Source organism: Nicotiana sylvestris, chromosome 11, assembly GCF_000393655.2.
Source record: "Nicotiana sylvestris chromosome 11, ASM39365v2, whole genome shotgun sequence".
Taxonomy (NCBI): domain Eukaryota; kingdom Viridiplantae; phylum Streptophyta; class Magnoliopsida; order Solanales; family Solanaceae; genus Nicotiana; species Nicotiana sylvestris.
This window is the reverse complement of record NC_091067.1, coordinates 163,203,956-163,221,088: the sequence shown is the minus strand read 5'-3', so window position 1 is coordinate 163,221,088 and position 17,133 is coordinate 163,203,956. Positions and strand designations below refer to the sequence as shown.

At 37.2% G+C, this 17,133-nt stretch overlaps 1 protein-coding gene across 1 annotated transcript; it reads left to right on the top strand.

The window, feature by feature from the left end:
- Window positions 1–1,110: 1,110 nt before the first annotated feature.
- On the top strand, window positions 1,111–7,971 carry LOC138881935 (uncharacterized). Its single transcript, XM_070162242.1, has 3 exons — window positions 1,111–1,259; window positions 7,162–7,270; window positions 7,546–7,971. The coding sequence occupies exons 1-3, from the start codon at window positions 1,111–1,113 to the stop codon at window positions 7,969–7,971; spliced, it is 684 nt and encodes a 227-aa protein (XP_070018343.1).
- The last annotated feature ends 9,162 nt before the right edge of the window (window positions 7,972–17,133 follow it).

Below are 17,133 nucleotides of genomic sequence, written 5' to 3'. Positions count from 1 at the left end.
CTATTGGAGAATCTCTATTAGCTGAATACGTGTATCGTGCTTGTCAGATTCGGGTTGAGGGTAGAGATACTCTAGCTGACCTTATTGTACTTGATATGATTGACGTTAATATGCTGATGGGAATGGATTGGTTATCTTCTTGCTATGCTATAGTCGATTGTCATGCAAAGATAGTTAAGTTTGAGATACCAAATGAACCCAGTTTTATTCTAAGAGGGAGTTAAGTTCCAGAGACTTGCAAAATTGTATCTTTTATGAAGGCTCAATGACTTATAAAGAAAGGTTGCTTTGGTCTATTAACTATTGTAAATGATACAAGAAAGGAAACAGTTAGTATAGAAAATTTACCAATGGTGAGAGAATTTTCTGATGTATTTCCTGAGGATTTACCAGGATTGCCTCCAGTACGAGAAATAGACTTTAGTATTGATTTGCTACCTGACACATAACCCATATCGATACCCCCATATTGAATGGCACCAACAGAGTTGAGGGAGGTAAAGCAACAGTTACAGGATTTGTTAGCTAAGGGTTTTATTAGACCTAGTGTATCACCATGGGGTGCACCAGTACTGTTTGTAAAGAAGAAAGACGGATCCCTGAGAATGTGCATTGACGATAGGCAGTTGAACAAGATAACAATACGCAATAAATATCATTTGCCTCGTATAGATGACATGTTTGATCAGTTACAAGGAGCTGCCCACTTTTCAAAGATTGACCTCTGTTCTAGTTATCATCAACTTAGAATCAAAGATGAAGATATTTCTAAGACTGCTTTCAGAACTCGATACGGGCACTATGAGTTCCTTGTGATGCCTTTCGGACTGACAAATGCACCAGCTGCATTCATGGATTTAATGAATAGGGTGTTCAAGTCGTTTCTAGATAGATTTGTAATAGTATTTATTGATGATATCCTGATATATTCCATAGCCAAGGAGAACACGAGAATCATCTCAGGACTATGTTGCAGACATTGGGAGAACATCGGCTTAATGCTAAGTTCTCAAAGTGTGAATTCTGGCTAGACTCGGTAGCATTTTTGGGGCATGTTGTATCCAAAGATGGAATTATGGTAGATCCTAAGAAGACTGAAGTTGTGCAGAAATGGCCCAGACCTACTTCTCCTACAGAGATTCGCAGCTTTTTAGGCTTAGCGGGCTATTACAGGCGTTTTGTGCAAGATTTGTCCGGAATAGCAGCGCCGCTGACCAAGCTAACACAGAAAAATGCAAAGTTTTAGTGGACGGAGGAATGTGAGAAGAGCATTCAAAAAGTCAAAATATGTTTGACAACTGCACCAATATTAGCCTTACCATTATGTTCTGGAGGATTTACAGTATTCTGTGATGCCTCGAGGGTGGGATTATGTCACGACCCAAACTGAAGGGCCATGACTAGCACCCGACCATACTTGTCGAGCACCAACGTACATTTCATCTAACCTTCTTTATTATCTTTTAGGGCTGACGAGATCAATATAAATGGTAGACCTGGATCATGGACAACCAGTAATAAAATATGACGGCATGAACATACATAGTAGGGGATGACCAGACAATCAAGAAACTACATATAAGGTATGAGCTACCACGTTACCATGAAAGACTATACAACAAAAAACAGCCGACAAGGCATACCAAACTATACATGAGTCGACACTTGTCTATGAGCCTCTAAATGAACATAAGTGCTACAACATAGACGGAGCAGGGCCCTGACATACCCATAATGTCTATAACAGAAATAAATACCAAGACCACGGCAAGTCCGGAGAAGGGATCTCGCCAATCACCGATGAACTAGATAGCCTACTGTGGTGGGGGAGCTACACCTGCCTGTCTATCAGGACTTGCAGCACGACATGCAGCATCCACAAACAAAAGGACATCAGTACGAATAAAGTACTGAGTATGTAAGGCAGGGAACATAAATACGAACAGTAATGTAAGCAGGGATAGATAATATACAACCTGGAAAATCTGAGTACCTGTGAGGGCTACTGACATGCAATGCATGATACATATGTATGTATACATAAACTTTTAAAACATACGCCTCTGTGGGCATCATCATCATCATATTGTACCCGACCATAATAGGCTCGGTAAAAACATACCCGGCCAACATAAGGCTTGGTAGAATCGTACCCGGCCACGTGGAGCTCAGTAAAACCCAACTGATCAGTGGTTGCACAATAGGTGTCGTACCCGGCCGACTATAGCGCGACTCGGTAGAGTAAAATAGATACATATATATAATGCATGCTCGACTCATGGAATCACATTCTAAACCTTTCGGAGTGACATAAGGTCGGTATCCTCTGTACACGTTATTAGGACCAACTCTTCATTATGAACCTTATAAGAATCAGGAAGTACCAACAACATTGATAACATAAGAATAAGAGAAGCAACATTAACATCAATCGTTCCATAAGAGGGAAAGCAATGTAAGTACTGCTAGCTTCTAAGAGTAGAGTATCTTTGGAAGCTCGTTTATTACATTATGTACAATCGGAGTCTTGCAAAAGAAGAAAAGGGATAGCCTCACATACCTTGTATATACTGCCCCAATCATAAGCTATGCAGTTGTCACAACTCCTTAGTCTACAATAAGAGAAACGATATTATCGTTATCATTTAAGCATCATAACTATTATGTATCGACCACAACCTATTTTACGTTGAAACGGACAGCACCTCCCCTATATATATGACTTCACACCATTCCAAACAATCACCAAAAAATCCAAACAACATCAATAATAAACATATTGAGCCTCCCAAAACAGTCCACACACAACCTTATTACATCATACATACGACGACCACCGTAGTCGTGTCAAACGACCCGGAAATGTTACGAATCACTATCAGACCACAACCCTACATATATATGGTGTTACTCCACACCCTTCCACATCCAAAAATCCACAAAATAGTAGAAAAACACGTAGCCCAATAGCAACACAAAACAATCCACAAAACAGTCCGCTACAAGTGAATAACTCGAACTCACGGCTTCCGATCACCGTCCCGTGAGTTCTTACATGTATAGAACGAATTACCATGAATTCATAGCAGAGAAAAATGTATGAAAGAAGGAAGTAACTTACCTTACTTGTTGGATAACTCAGCCCTTCCCTTGGTTCTTCAAACTCTAGGTTTTACCTTATAATAGAACTTGAAAGAGAGAGAAAATCGATTAGGGTTTGTGTGGGATTTTTGGGGAGGAGTTGCAGGGGTTAACTTTGGTTTTGAGGGTCTGAAATATGGATGAAATAACTGAGTTCATAACCCCTTAAAATTCCTCTCTTGGCCGACTTAGGTCTTTTAATTTTGTCCTATCATTTTGGCAAGTAGGTGATGCACCTACTTGTCTTCTACCAATCTGTGCAGGCTTGCAAAAATATGAATATCTCTATACTCCGAGATAGTATTGAAAAATGGTTTAATGCGTTGGAAACTAGACTCGTAGATCTTTAATTTTGTGGGTAGATCACCCCGTAATTCCTTGTAAATTAGGAGAAAAGCTTAGAAACATTTAACCTAATGTTTAAGTAAAATTATGAACCTAAGTTGCGACAACGTTTGTCGACTTTTGTTTCATAACTCGTTTGACTTCAAGACTTATGATACGGATATTATATGATTCAAACACCTTAATACATGACCTTGAGTGTATTAAGAACCTCTAGGTTTACCTGAAAATACGAGTTACCACATCCTTGATTCGTTTAACTTCTAATACTTGTTAATCACCCTTATACACCCTTGTATCACTTAAGACCAATAGGATTAACTTCTTATCATCTCAAAGGTAATTCCTTCTTGAATTTATGTTAACTAATATATGGCATGAACTAACACATGTGGATATGGGTTGTAACACCCTTCCCCCTTAGGAACATTCGTCCTCGAATGTAAGGGTTCATGGGGAGTTTAAATCATCGTGGATTCCGGTCAAGTTTCTCCCATAAATAGAGGACAAACTTGCAAGCGGTTAACTCAACGTATGGCCTTACAAGAGTATGCAAAGCATTATGGACATGTACATTATCTGCATATCGCCATTTTGTATTAAGGAAGAGTATTCTCAAGTTATTGCTTACCTCATAGAGCCATTTCACCTTCCAATGTATCATGTGTTCCACCAGCATCCTTGTTATCTTCATTCTGGAATAGGTACGGGTATTTAGACTTCATCTCCTCTTCTGCTTCCCATGTTATTTCTTCCATATTCTTGTTCCTCCACAATACTTTGATGGAAGCTACATCTTTTGTTCTCAGCTTGCGGACTTGTCGATCTAATATAGCTAATGGAACTTCTTCATATGATAGGTCCTCGGTAACCTGTACATCTTTGATAGGGACGACTCGAGAAGGGTCTCTAATACATTTCCTCAACATAGATACATGGAATACCGGGTGGAGAAATTCCAATTCGGATGGCAATTCTAACTCATAAGCAACCTGTCCAATCCGTCGAAGAATTTTATACGGCCCGATATACCTTGGACTCAGCTTACCTTTCTTTCCAAAACACATAATACCCTTCATTGGTGAGATCCTCAGGAAAACCCAATCACCAACCTCAAACTCCAGATCACGACGTCGGACATCGAAATAAGTTTTTTGCTTGCTTTGTGCTGTCCTCAATCGCTCCTGTATCACTTTCACCTTCTCAATAGCTTGGTGAATCAAATCTGCCCCATATAATTCTATTTCACCGACTTCGAACCATCCAACTGGTGATATACATCTTCTCCCGTATAGTGCCTTACATGGGGCCATTTTAATACTAGAATGGTAGCTATTATTGTAGGCGAATTCTATGAGTGGAAGATGGTCATCCCAATTTCCCTTAAAATCTAGAACACATGCTCGTAGCATATCTTCCAGTGTCCGAATAACTATACATGAGTCGACACTTGTCTATGAGCCTCTAAATGAACATAAGTGCTGCAACATAGCCGGAATAGGGCCTCGACATACCCATAATGTCTATAACAAAAATGCATACCAAGACCACGGCAAGTCCGGAGAAGGGATCTCGCCAATCACCGCTGAACTGGACAGCCTACTGTGGTGAGGGAGCTGCACCTGCCTGTCTATCAGGACCTGCAGCACGACATGCAGCGTCCACAAACAAAAGGATGTCAGTACGAATAAAGTACTGAGTATGTAAGGCAGAGAACCATAAATACGAACAGTAATGTAAGCAGGGATAGAGAATATACAACCTGGAAAATATGAGTACTTCTGAGGGCTATTGACATGCAATGCATGATACATATGTATGTATACATAAACTTTTAAAACATACGCCTCTGTGGGCATCATCATCATCATATCGTACCCGACCATAATAGGCTCGGTAAAAACATACCCGACCATCATAAGGCTCGGTAGAATCGTACCCGGCCACGTGGAGCTCGGTAAAACCCAACTAATCAGTAGTTGCACAATAGGTGTCGTACCCGGCCGACTATAGCGCGGCTCGGTAGAGTAAAATAGATATATATATATATAATGCATGCTCGACTCATGGAATCACATTCTAAACCTTTCGGAGTGACGTAAGGTCGGTATCCTCTGTACACGTTATTAGGACCAACTCTTCATTATGAACCTTATAAGAATCAGGAAGTACCAACAACATTGATAACATAAGAATAAGAGAAGCAACATTAACATCAATCGTTCCATAAGAGGGAAAGCAATGTAAGTACTGCTAGCTTCTAAGAGTAGAGTATCTTTGGAAGCTCGTTCATTACATTATGTACAATCGGAGTCTTGCAAAAGAAGAAAAGGGATAGCCTCACATACCTTGTATATACTGCCCCAATCACAAGCTATGCAGTTGTCACAACTCCTTAGTCTACAATAAGAGAAACGATACTATCGTTATCATTTAAGCGTCATAACTATTATGTATCGACCACAACCTATTTTACGTTGAAACGGACAACACCTCCCCTATATATATGACTTCACACCATTCCAAACAATCACCAAACAGCCCAAACAACATCAATAATAAATATATTGAGCCTCCCAAAATAGTCCACGCACAACATTATTACATCATACATACGACGACCACCGTAGTTGTGTCAAACGACCCGGAAATGTTACGAATCACTATCAGCCCACAACCCTACATATATATGGTGTTACTCCAAACACTTCCACCTCAAAAACTCCACAAAATAGTAGTAAAACACGCAGCCCAATAGCAACACAAAACAGTCCACAAAACAGTCCGCTACAAGTGAATAACTCGAACTCACGGCTTCCGATCGCCGTCCCGTGAGTTCTTACATGTATAGAACGAATTACCATGAATTCACAGCAGAGAAAAATGTATTAAAGATGGCAGTAACTTACCTTACTTGTTGGATAATTCAGCCCTTCCCTTGGTTCTTTGAACTCTAAGTTTTACCTTCAAATAGAACTTGAAAGATAGGGAAAATCGATTAGGGTTTGTGTGGGATTTTTGGGGAGGAGTTGCAGGGGTTAACTTTGGTTTTGAGGGTTTGAAATATGGATGAAATAACTGAGTTCATGACCCCTTAAAATTCCTCTCTTGGCCGACTTAGGTCTTTTAATTTTGTCCTATCATTTTGGCAAGTAGGTGATGCACCTACTTGTCATCTACCAATCTGCGCAGGCTTACGAAAATATGAATATCTCTATACTCAGAGATCGTATTGACAAATGGTTTAATGTGTTGGAAACTAGACTCATAGATATTTAATTTGATGGGTATATCACCCCGTAATTCCTTGTAAATTAGGAGAAAAGCTTAGAAACATTTAACCTAATGTTTAAGTAAAATTATGAACCTAAGTTGCGACAAATTTTGTCGACTTTTGTTTCATAACTCGTTTGACTTCAAGACTTATGATACAGATATTATATGATTCAAACACCTTAATACATGACCTTGAGTGTATTAAGAACCTCTAGGTTTACCTGAAAATACGAGTTACTACATCCTTGGTTCGTTTAACTTCTAATACTTGTTAATCACCCTTGTATCACTTAAGACCAATAGGATTAACTTCTTATCATCTCAAAGGTAATTCCTTATTGAATTTATGTTAACTAATATATGGCATGAACTAACGTGTGTGAATATGGGTTGTAACAGATTAGGATGTGTTCTCATGCAAAATAGTCGTGTGATAGCTTACGCTTCGAGACAATTGAAAAAGCACGAGCAAAACTATCCTACACATGATTTGGAGATGGCTGCAGTGGTATTTGCTCTAAAAATTTGGAGGCATTATCTATACGGCAAAACTTGTTAGATTTATACTGACCATAAAAGTCTGAAGTATATCTTCAGTAGAGAGATCTGAATCTTGTTCTATTTTGTATCATCCTGGAAAAGCCAATGTGGTAAAAATCTATGGGGAGTTTGGCACATATAGCCCCTACAAAGAGACTTTTGGCCAAAGATATTTAGAGATTAGAAGATACAGGTATCAGATTTAGTGTCGGAAATTCAGACGCATTGTTGGCTTGTGCTCAGGCTAAGTCTTCATTAGTTGAGCACATTAAGGCCACCCAATATGAGGACGAACGATTATGTAAATACAGAGATAAGGTCTTAGCTGGTAAAAGTAAGGATATGATTGTTAAAAGTGATGGTGTTCTTCGAATGGGTGACAGGCTATGTGTAGCAGACGTAGATGGGTTGAGACATGCTATTCTTGAAGAAGCCCACAACTCTAAATACACTATACATCCTGGATCCACAAAAATGTACCATGACCTGAAGCAATTTTATTGGTGGGGAGGTATGAAGAAAGATATTGCTAACTTTGTTTCTATTTATTTGACTTGTCAGCAGGTCAAGGCTGAGCATCAGCGACCCGCAGGAGTACTACAACAAATTGAGATTCTAGAGTGGAAATGGGAAAGAATTACTATGGATTTTGTCACCGGTCTACCATGAAACCTTAGAAGTTATGATTCGGTGTGGGTGATTGAAGATCGACTAACGAAATCAACACACTTTTTGCCGGTGAAGACTACATATGGTGGAGTCAGGTATGCACAGATATTATAAACGAAATTGTCCGACTTCACAGAGTTCCAATATCTATCATCTCTGATAGAGGAACACAATTTACCTCACATTTTTGGAAATCTTTTCAAGAAGCATTGGATACATGAGTAGATCTTAGTACTGCATTTCATCCACAGACAGACGGGCAGTCTGAACATACTATACAGATCTTGGAGGATATGTTGAGAGCTTGCATTCTTGAGTTTGGAGGTAGGTGGGATGCTTATCTACCTTTAGCTGAATTTGCTTACAACAATAGCTTCCAGTCCAGTATTCAAATGGCACTGTACAAAGCATGGTATGGTAGAAGATGTCGTTTTCCTATCGGATGGTTTGAAGCTGGTGAGACTAACTTATTGGGATCCGACCTAGTACAAGAAGCTATGGACAAGGTCCAGTTGATCATATAGAGATTGCTTGCAGCTCAAAGTACACAAAAGTCTTATGTTGATAAGAGAAGAAGAGATTTAGTGTTCACATTGGGGACAAAGTGTTCCTACGAGTCTCCCCTATGAAAGGTGTGATGCGATTTGGGAAAAGAGGCAAGTTGAGCCCCAGGTTTATAGGACCGTATGAGATACTAGACCGAGTGGGAACGGTGGCTTATCGTTTGGCACTTCCTCCTGAGTTGTCCTTTATTCATCCAGTGTTTCACGTCTCAATGCTAAGAAAATGTATATCAGACTCATCTCAGGTGATTGAAGCACCTGCTATAGCACTTGATGAAAAGTTGTCTTACGAGAAGGAGTTGATGGCAATTGTTGATAGACAAGTAAGAAAACTACGGTCAAAAGAAATTGTGTTCATTAAAGTTTTATGGAGAAATCATACCGTTGAAGAAGCTACTTGGGAAGTAGAAAAAGATATGCAAGCGAAGTATCCCCATTTGTTTCAGTCTACAGGTACGAATTTGAGTTAAATTCGGGGACCGAATTTCATAAGGTGGGGAGGATGCAATGCCCTATATTTTTAATAAATGTGTATTGGTCATAATAATAATAATAATAATAATAATAATAATAATAATAATAATAATAATAATAATAATAATAATAATAATAAGCAACCATCTATTAAAAATAAAATAAGAATTAATAAAAAAAAGGGAAAAAAAGTAAGGAATGTAAGACAAAGGGCCGAAGCCCATTACAACTCATACAAGATTTAAAAAGGGTTATCTGCACCCTTCTAAGGAAAAGAAGCAGAAAGCTTCAAACGACAAAAGAAAAGAAAAAACGAACAGAGAAAGAAAAAGGGGAAGAAGAAGAAGAAGAAGAAGAAGAAGAAGAAGAAGAAGAAGAAGAAGAAAGCTTTGGACAAAGACCTTAAGAAGAAATGGGAGTTGAAATTGAAAGTATTAAAGTTCTCATTCGGCTCTAGAGGTTAACCTTCTTCCCCTCATCTATTGAATTATTTCACCGCATCTATACAATTTCATGTAATACAAAAGAATTCAATATCAACTTTCTCTTATATAAAAAGAAATATACAATTACTATAGAGATAACGAGGCTATAAAAGTTTGGTTTAAGCACTAATAGGTCTAATTTTAGAGGAATAAATTATACCAAATAGTTTGAAATTGATAGAATTATGGACTAGTTCTATGATTAAATATAAATCCACAAACTAAGACTCAAACGTGAACCTCGATGATTGGGTATTCTAAATTAGTGATGGATTTAGCCTAAATGAGCAATTAACATGAGATCGATATTATGTAATTATAGATTGATTGGAGGAATTTGTACGAATTTCTCGAGGTGAAGCATTTGGTATTTCGGCACGAGTATTGTGAGTAGTAATCTTACCGCAATTTGTATTTTTATAACTTGCATGATTTACACATGATTTTTAATATGAATATGTTACCGATTATTTTGAGTTACATGTGGGACAAGTCTTTTACTTGATATGATATCGAAATAGTTATTTAAGATGAATACCGTGGTTTTAAATATTTTCGTTGTCACTAAATCTGTTTTACCGTTACTTGAATTTACTGTTATCGAAAAGAAATTATATGATTTGATAAGAACCGAAATGCCTTATATTGTTTTAAAATATTTTCTACGAGTATATACGGATTACAGAGACAAGTATAAATGGGAGTAGACATTGAAGGATCCCGTAGCTAACGGCGGGTTCATTAGACCTAGTGTACCTTGTAATTACAAATTACCGTTATAGCCCTCGCTAGTGGGAAGGTAGAACTAGCATACTGTTACCGACTTCCCTCGAGTAGGGACTACCGTTATATTTGACTTCTTGCGAAGAAGTCCACAGTTATACCGATTACATGATCCGTTCATTGAAACCTCCCAAATGTGAATATTGATATTATACAGTGGTTACCGAGCTTATTACTGAACTGTTAATTGTATTATACTACAAGAAAAGTATGATGAAATTGAAAATTATTTATTGTTTCTGAAAGGGCATTTTTATGTTATTTTCTTTTTGAGATACTAGCATGTTTCTGACTTGTCCCTAAATAAAAACGGTTGTGGTTAAATGTTATTACTCACTAAGCTAGCGACTCATTCCTCGCTAATTATTTTTACAGAGACAGCAGTTGACGCAAGCGAGGATTTCGTTAATTAGAGCGCACAGGTTGAGAATTCTTGGTGAGCCTCGCACTTGTTCGCGTGGGCGGAGATTTTTATCAATTGTTATGGTCTTTTCTTTGAATTCTTAGAGTCGCTTCATAGTCATTCTTTTAGTGTCATGAGTATTATTTTGCTATTAGTCTTATGTCGAGTATCGTTCTTTATTATCAAAGTCGGAGATAAATTAGTATTTTTGGTTGTTAGTGGGTTGACTAGTAATGGTGGAGACTATTTTGGTTAATTGATAAGTTGTCGGTTGGTTGAATTGTTATTAGGATGTTTGGTTGCTGATTCGAGACAGGAAAATTTTTTGGGATAGTCCAAAAACAGGGGAAACTCTGCCCGATTTTCTGTAAAATATCGATGAGGCTTACTTGGGAGCACTTGCTCCTAAGTGCCGGTCATGATCCTGAATTGGGTCGTGACACTGAACAACACATAAGAAAGCAGAAATGAGGGAAATGGATCGGTAACTCATGAAACAACCGGCCGGGTCGTTATATTTGACCTTGTATAAAGTTTTGTTACATTACCGCAACTATGTTTTTTTGTTACTTAAATTATAAACAACTATTATGTTAGATTACGATAACACTTACACAATTTAACATTTTCAACTTGCAATTTTGTCCCTTCAAATTTTGTGTAATGCCTCACACAAATGTTTTAATATATTTATATCCTTTTCGGAATTTTTCTTATACTAAAAATTTGGTGACGACATTCCCCTATAGTCGCCACCATCTGTTATACCATATGTTGCCAACCAATATTTCAGTGACTTTCCGCAGCGACTGCTACAACCGCCACAAAAAGAGGTGCCGCGTGTCGCCAATTGGAGTAAGGACCTAAATTTCACTGACAACCTTTTGCAGCGACTGCAGTCGCCACTAAAGGTCCTAATGTCGCCAATTGCATTAGCAGCCTACGTTTCACTGAAAACCTTTTGCGCGACTTCTGTAGTTGCCACTAAAGGTTCTGTATGTCGCCAATTGTAGTAACGCCCTACATTTCACTCGTAACCTTTTGTCGCCACCAAAAGCTTCCGTATGTCGTCAATTATAGTATTTCACCAACAACCTTTGCGGGCCAGGGGCGTACGCAGAATTTTTTGTAAGTGTTAGGGATATAGTAAATATGCCCTAGATCCAATATCATATTTGATGTTTTGAACATATTTTTATAAAATATATATGGCATTTGATATTCTTTTATCATTGATATTAATTGCTTGATTAATTTGATAAGGTCCTTGATTAAATTTTGAGACTTGACATTGTGATGGAGATCATGATAATGAGAGTAAAGTTTCTTATAATTTAATCTAAATTTGTTCTTGATCGTAGGATTATTAATTTTGGACATTAGTAATCCGGTTAGATCAATATTTATGTGATCGTCTTTATGGGATAAAGATTAGTTGATCTCATTAACTAAATCACATAGATAGATGATGCATATAGAGATATGATCATTGAACCGACTCATTGGATAATTCCTAATGGTTAGAATTACCATAAACTGTCAATAGGATATTCTCTTGAAGAATGTGATGTAACCGTTTCCTTTGACCTGAGATCGTCATAGTAATTGACAAGTTATTTATTGTGCTTTGATGCTAGACACCTATGGCTCTAGGGCGATAGTTGAAAGGATATTGGGCACGATTAAATACTTGTAGAATTAGTGATTAATCAAGATGGAATCTGTCAACTCTTGGTAATGAGTTTAAGCTCCATGTTGTCATGAATTATAACCGACCAAATTAAGACCTTGGCCAGGGCAATTGAATGAAAGAAGAAATGAGTTTATTAGGTCATTCAATGGTCGATTATATTTGACGTGAACACATAGTTGGTCGCCTATTAGGATTTGACAGTTGAACCATATCTTAGGGTGATCCAAAGCTATAAGGACAGAAGGAATTACTACATTATTCTTCTACTGGTTATTGAGAGTAAATTGTATACTTTATGTTATCCGGTCGTTAAGGAGTGTTGCTAGACGCAACCCTTGATTAGTATATTGATGTGATCAATTTACTACCGGTTTAGTATTGAACCTATGGGGTCACACACTTACGAGTGTTCTGATCTTTGCTAAAGGATTAATTAACTTATTATTTGATAATTAAATTAAGAAATTTAATTAGTCAAATAAATTTAGTTATCAGTCTAAGTGAAATATTATTATATTCATTGCTAGCACAAATGATATAGTTAATATTGTGAACAAATTGAAGTTTTCTATTTGGAATAGAAAATTAAATTATATCTTTTGGTTGTAATGTATATATTAATTATATAAAAGTTGTATATAATATCAATTTAATTTTGTAATTGGATTAACGTAAAAGTCCAAAAGGACTTGTCGGCTTATTTCAATCACGTACATCTTATTAAGAATGGGATTTGTACTATTCAATTTGGATTGAATTAAAAGGTCCATAAAGGACGTGGCTTCTATTCCTATACTGAATGTGATTTAGTTTTCTAATAGAAAAAGTTTTACAAAGTTCAATTTTGGAATGAACTTGTAAAAGAAGTAAATCACGTTTATATTTTCCCTTAACCCAATGAAAGATATTGTTGGCTTAAGTGATATATAAATACATCACTAAGGGTTAAGAGGCCACAAAATTAAGAGAAAAACATACAAGAACAGTTCTTGTCGTGCGACTTCGATTATTAATTCTTGAGAAGAAAAATACTTTGTGAAAGTGAGAGTGCAATACAAAGCCAAGAGAGAAAATACAATTACAAGAAAAGTGTTTCTTGTTCTTCTAATTTGAGTTGAGATTTTTGAGAAAAATTTCATCACAAGTTTTCCGTTCAATTTGTTCGCGGGTTTCGTTGATCAAAGAGTTGATAGCAGGGATCGGTCTCGGTATGGATACGCATAGAGTCTTCGCACTATCGAAGAAATTTGAAACGAGACTCTCTTCACCAGGTACGTCTTAGATCCGATCTTTGACATGTAAATAAATTTTAAACACGAAAAGATCTGCCTAAGATTGTTATTGTCTTCCATTGCGTGTTACGAATACCTATATGCAATCCTTCAGTAAGCAATGTTGACATCTAAAGAAATAGATGAACAATCCGATATAATGACATTATATATACTATAAAAAATACAATTCAGTTCATACTAATAAAGGACACTACTATAACTCTCCTCAACTAGCTTTTATACTCTTTTGGAATAGACTCATAATATCCCAATTAAAAATAGTACTTAATACTTCTTTTTGTCTGTAAGTACCAAAAATAATCACTCAAAGAGACTTAATTTTTTTGATTTTGCAAATCAGTCTTGATCAATTCCGTCGCCGAAAAAAACAAGATAAGATGCAAAATAACTTAAAATAGAAATAGTAGCAAGCGGAACACAAACTCATATTTGCCGCCGAAATAAACCAAACTTTGTTTATGTTCGACGCCTAGAGCCCTTAGACCCAACATGCTGAAAAGTTTAAAACACATCGACGTGTAACTACTAGTTTCAAACCCACGACACTTTCACGATAACTTTAGGCACTAACCATGAGAGCTGCGCCATTCTTTGTGATGAGCACTGTTATTTTAATATATTTGCTAGTTATTTCGTTTTTGTATAATAGAGCATAATTTTCCGACGAAGCGATGTCACCAGACCCGCCACCCCTGTTTGTGGCGACCTTCTTACTCGTCACAAAGTATTTGTATGTATTTTTGATGCATTTGTTTAACGACCATTGTCACAGTGCACAAAGCTAGCGGTCAAGGTCTGTGGACCGACATATGCCTTATGAGTTGTGGCCCTTCTTTTCTTCCATTTCCCACTTCATATCAAACTTTTTCTTTATTTCATTTTTTTCTGTTTCCACGAAAGTTTCTTTCTCTTTAATTTCTTCTTTTGACTTAAAAGAGTGAGAGAGAATCTTTGATACAGCAAAAACAAAGAAAGCGAACACATTAATATTATTTTTTTTGTTGTATTTCTTTCTTTTTTGGCAGCTTATTTTTGTTGTTTTGTAGAGACGAAGGAATTAAAGAATCTATAATCCCTCAGGAATTAAAGAATCTATATCCTAACAAAAACTAAAGAAAATCTTTTTGGTATTTTTAATCGGATTTTAGTTCCTCAAGAAAACTGTCCAAAAGATTTATCGTCGGGAAAAGTCCGAGCTTTTTCTGATTTGTTTTTTTTTCTTATTTTCCTTTTTTCCAACTACTACTAACTAATTAGACTATGTGAGTTCTACACTAAGCTAAAAAAAATTAATTTTATACAATTACAAGTCAGGAAGTATTTTTTCCATTCCACACTTAGATAATGCATAGTCCCCGATGCATAAATAAATTCAACAAAGTAAGGTTGAAAGAAAGAACTCCCCGCTAGCTGGATTCCTCCTCCTCAGAATGCCCACCAGCCGCAGCTCCGGGCTCATCATCGCCATCCGCTCCCAGGGCCACCAAAGCCACGGGCCTTGTGACTTCATCACCAATCTCATCCTCATCATCAGAGCCTTTGTGGGCCTTCTCGTCCTCACACATGTGAATGGGACTTCCAGACGCAATCCCCAACATCTCCTTTGGAGAAATAGAGAGATCATTGCGTAGATGCATACGCTTCTCATCAGTCACACCTAGCTTGCTCTATGTCATATAGAGGGAACTATTAAGATACTTGTTAAAGTTTTCGTCCCTCTCATTCCTCGCAGCCTGGCTTAGCTTTGACGTAGACTCTAACAAGAACGTAATGTCCAGCATTCCCTTTGGTGCTTCCACCACCTCATCATAGCCGGGGTACACTACGGGAAATCATGTATTGCATCAAGAGGTTGACAAAGAAGAATCTTTTGATCTTTCGCCCAAAGCGGGTGCGGCCATCTCCCCTAGCATGATCTCACCCACATTGACGGGTCATCCAGTCATCAGAAAAATATAATACACACTCGAGCTCGAGTGCATTCATTATTGTGCTCAACTGACATCAACCTAGCCTGCACAAAGTTTTGCCACACCTTGGCAGTCTTGTTGAAGTCGAAGTGGATCATCTCAAGATGGACATCCCCCTTAGTCCGTGTCCACTTTGCATTAGAATCTACGCCACAAAGAGTGTGACGTATTGTCTGGTAGCTTGGGCATTTAACAAAATTTTGTAGCCTCCGTGGGTTAGGGCTATCAACTCCCAAAAATTCGCATAAGGAACACCTATCCATTGGCACCTCTTTTCCTCGGACTCATGACTTGAACAAGCCCCCGTTCCAATTGGCATAAAGTTCTTGCACTATGCTCAAATTTGTATGGCCGGAGCACTCTATGAGCGTATCCATCTTCATTTCTACCAACCGGGCAAGCACATCCTGGAAGTTCTTTTCCAGAGCTTTCACATTTATCCCCATTTCGGAGACGTACCGCCCATATGGCACAAAGTTATAATACCATTGGATGGTATCCTCACGAACTAGATCTAAATGAGGCCTTGGTCCCGATGGTGCCTTTACATATAAATTTTCACAATAATTATATGTAAAATTTTAAAAAAAAATTATTTGGATTAACTAATATTTTTTATGCGAAAAATAATACTCTAAAGTATAATCTACTTGGCTTCAGCAACTCACACTTTCATGTTTCTTACTGTTAGAGCACTATATGAAATAATGTTTTTGGTGACAACATTAATGGCGACCTTTCCCACAAGTTGTGCTATATTTATTTTTGCTTCGACTTTTTGTTTTTTTTATTTTTCCTTATGTTTATTTCATATCTAACACTAATCCTGCAGCACACTTCAAATGAATATATCAGTCGAAAACAAAGACCTAGCTACTGAATTGTTTTTTTATGAATTATTGAGTTGTAGGTCAAGGTCTGTGGACCGACATATGCCTTATGAACTGTGGCCTTTCTTTTCTTCCATTCCCCATTTCATATCAAACTTTTTCTTTATTTTATTTTATTTTCTTCTTTGACTTAAAAGGGTGTGAGAGAATGTTTCATACAGCGAAAACAAAGAAAGCAAACACATTAATAACTTTTTTTGTTTGTATTTCTTTCTTTTTTGGCAGTTTCTTTTTGTTGTTTTGTAGAGATGAAGGAATTAAAGAATCTAGTAATAGATTTTTAGGACAAACTTTGCCGTATTTATGTTATCAAACTGAAGTTATTTGAATTTAAAAGTTTTTGTCATGGTCCTTACACTAGTTAATACTTTTACTTGATAATTAGTGCAGAGAAGATATGTGCAACGTAACAGTAGTAATTAAAGATTTCTTGGCTTAATTTGTGTTATATAGAGGAAGATTTCTTGATTTCTTCTCTACCAAATACTTAGATATAGAAATGGGCATTGGAAAACTATCATTGTATATGCCTTTCTCTGTCAGCTTGTTTTCTCCTTATCCTCATCTCATTGTAATGATCACTTTGGTGAATTTTCCTCTTAAACG

What these genes read in the sequence shown, in the direction of transcription:
- LOC138881935 (XM_070162242.1), top strand. Translation starts at nt 1,111, where the DNA reads ATGGCCCAGACCTACTTCTCCTACAGAGATTCGCAGCTTTTTAGGCTT. An exon ending in GTTTTAGTGGACGGAGGAAT is followed by an intron (nt 1,260 to 7,161) that starts GTGAGAAGAGCA and finishes GGGTTGTAACAG; the next exon opens with ATTAGGATGTGTTCTCATGC. An exon ending in ATTTGGAGATGGCTGCAGTG is followed by an intron (nt 7,271 to 7,545) that starts GTATTTGCTCTA and finishes GCTTGTGCTCAG; the next exon opens with GCTAAGTCTTCATTAGTTGA.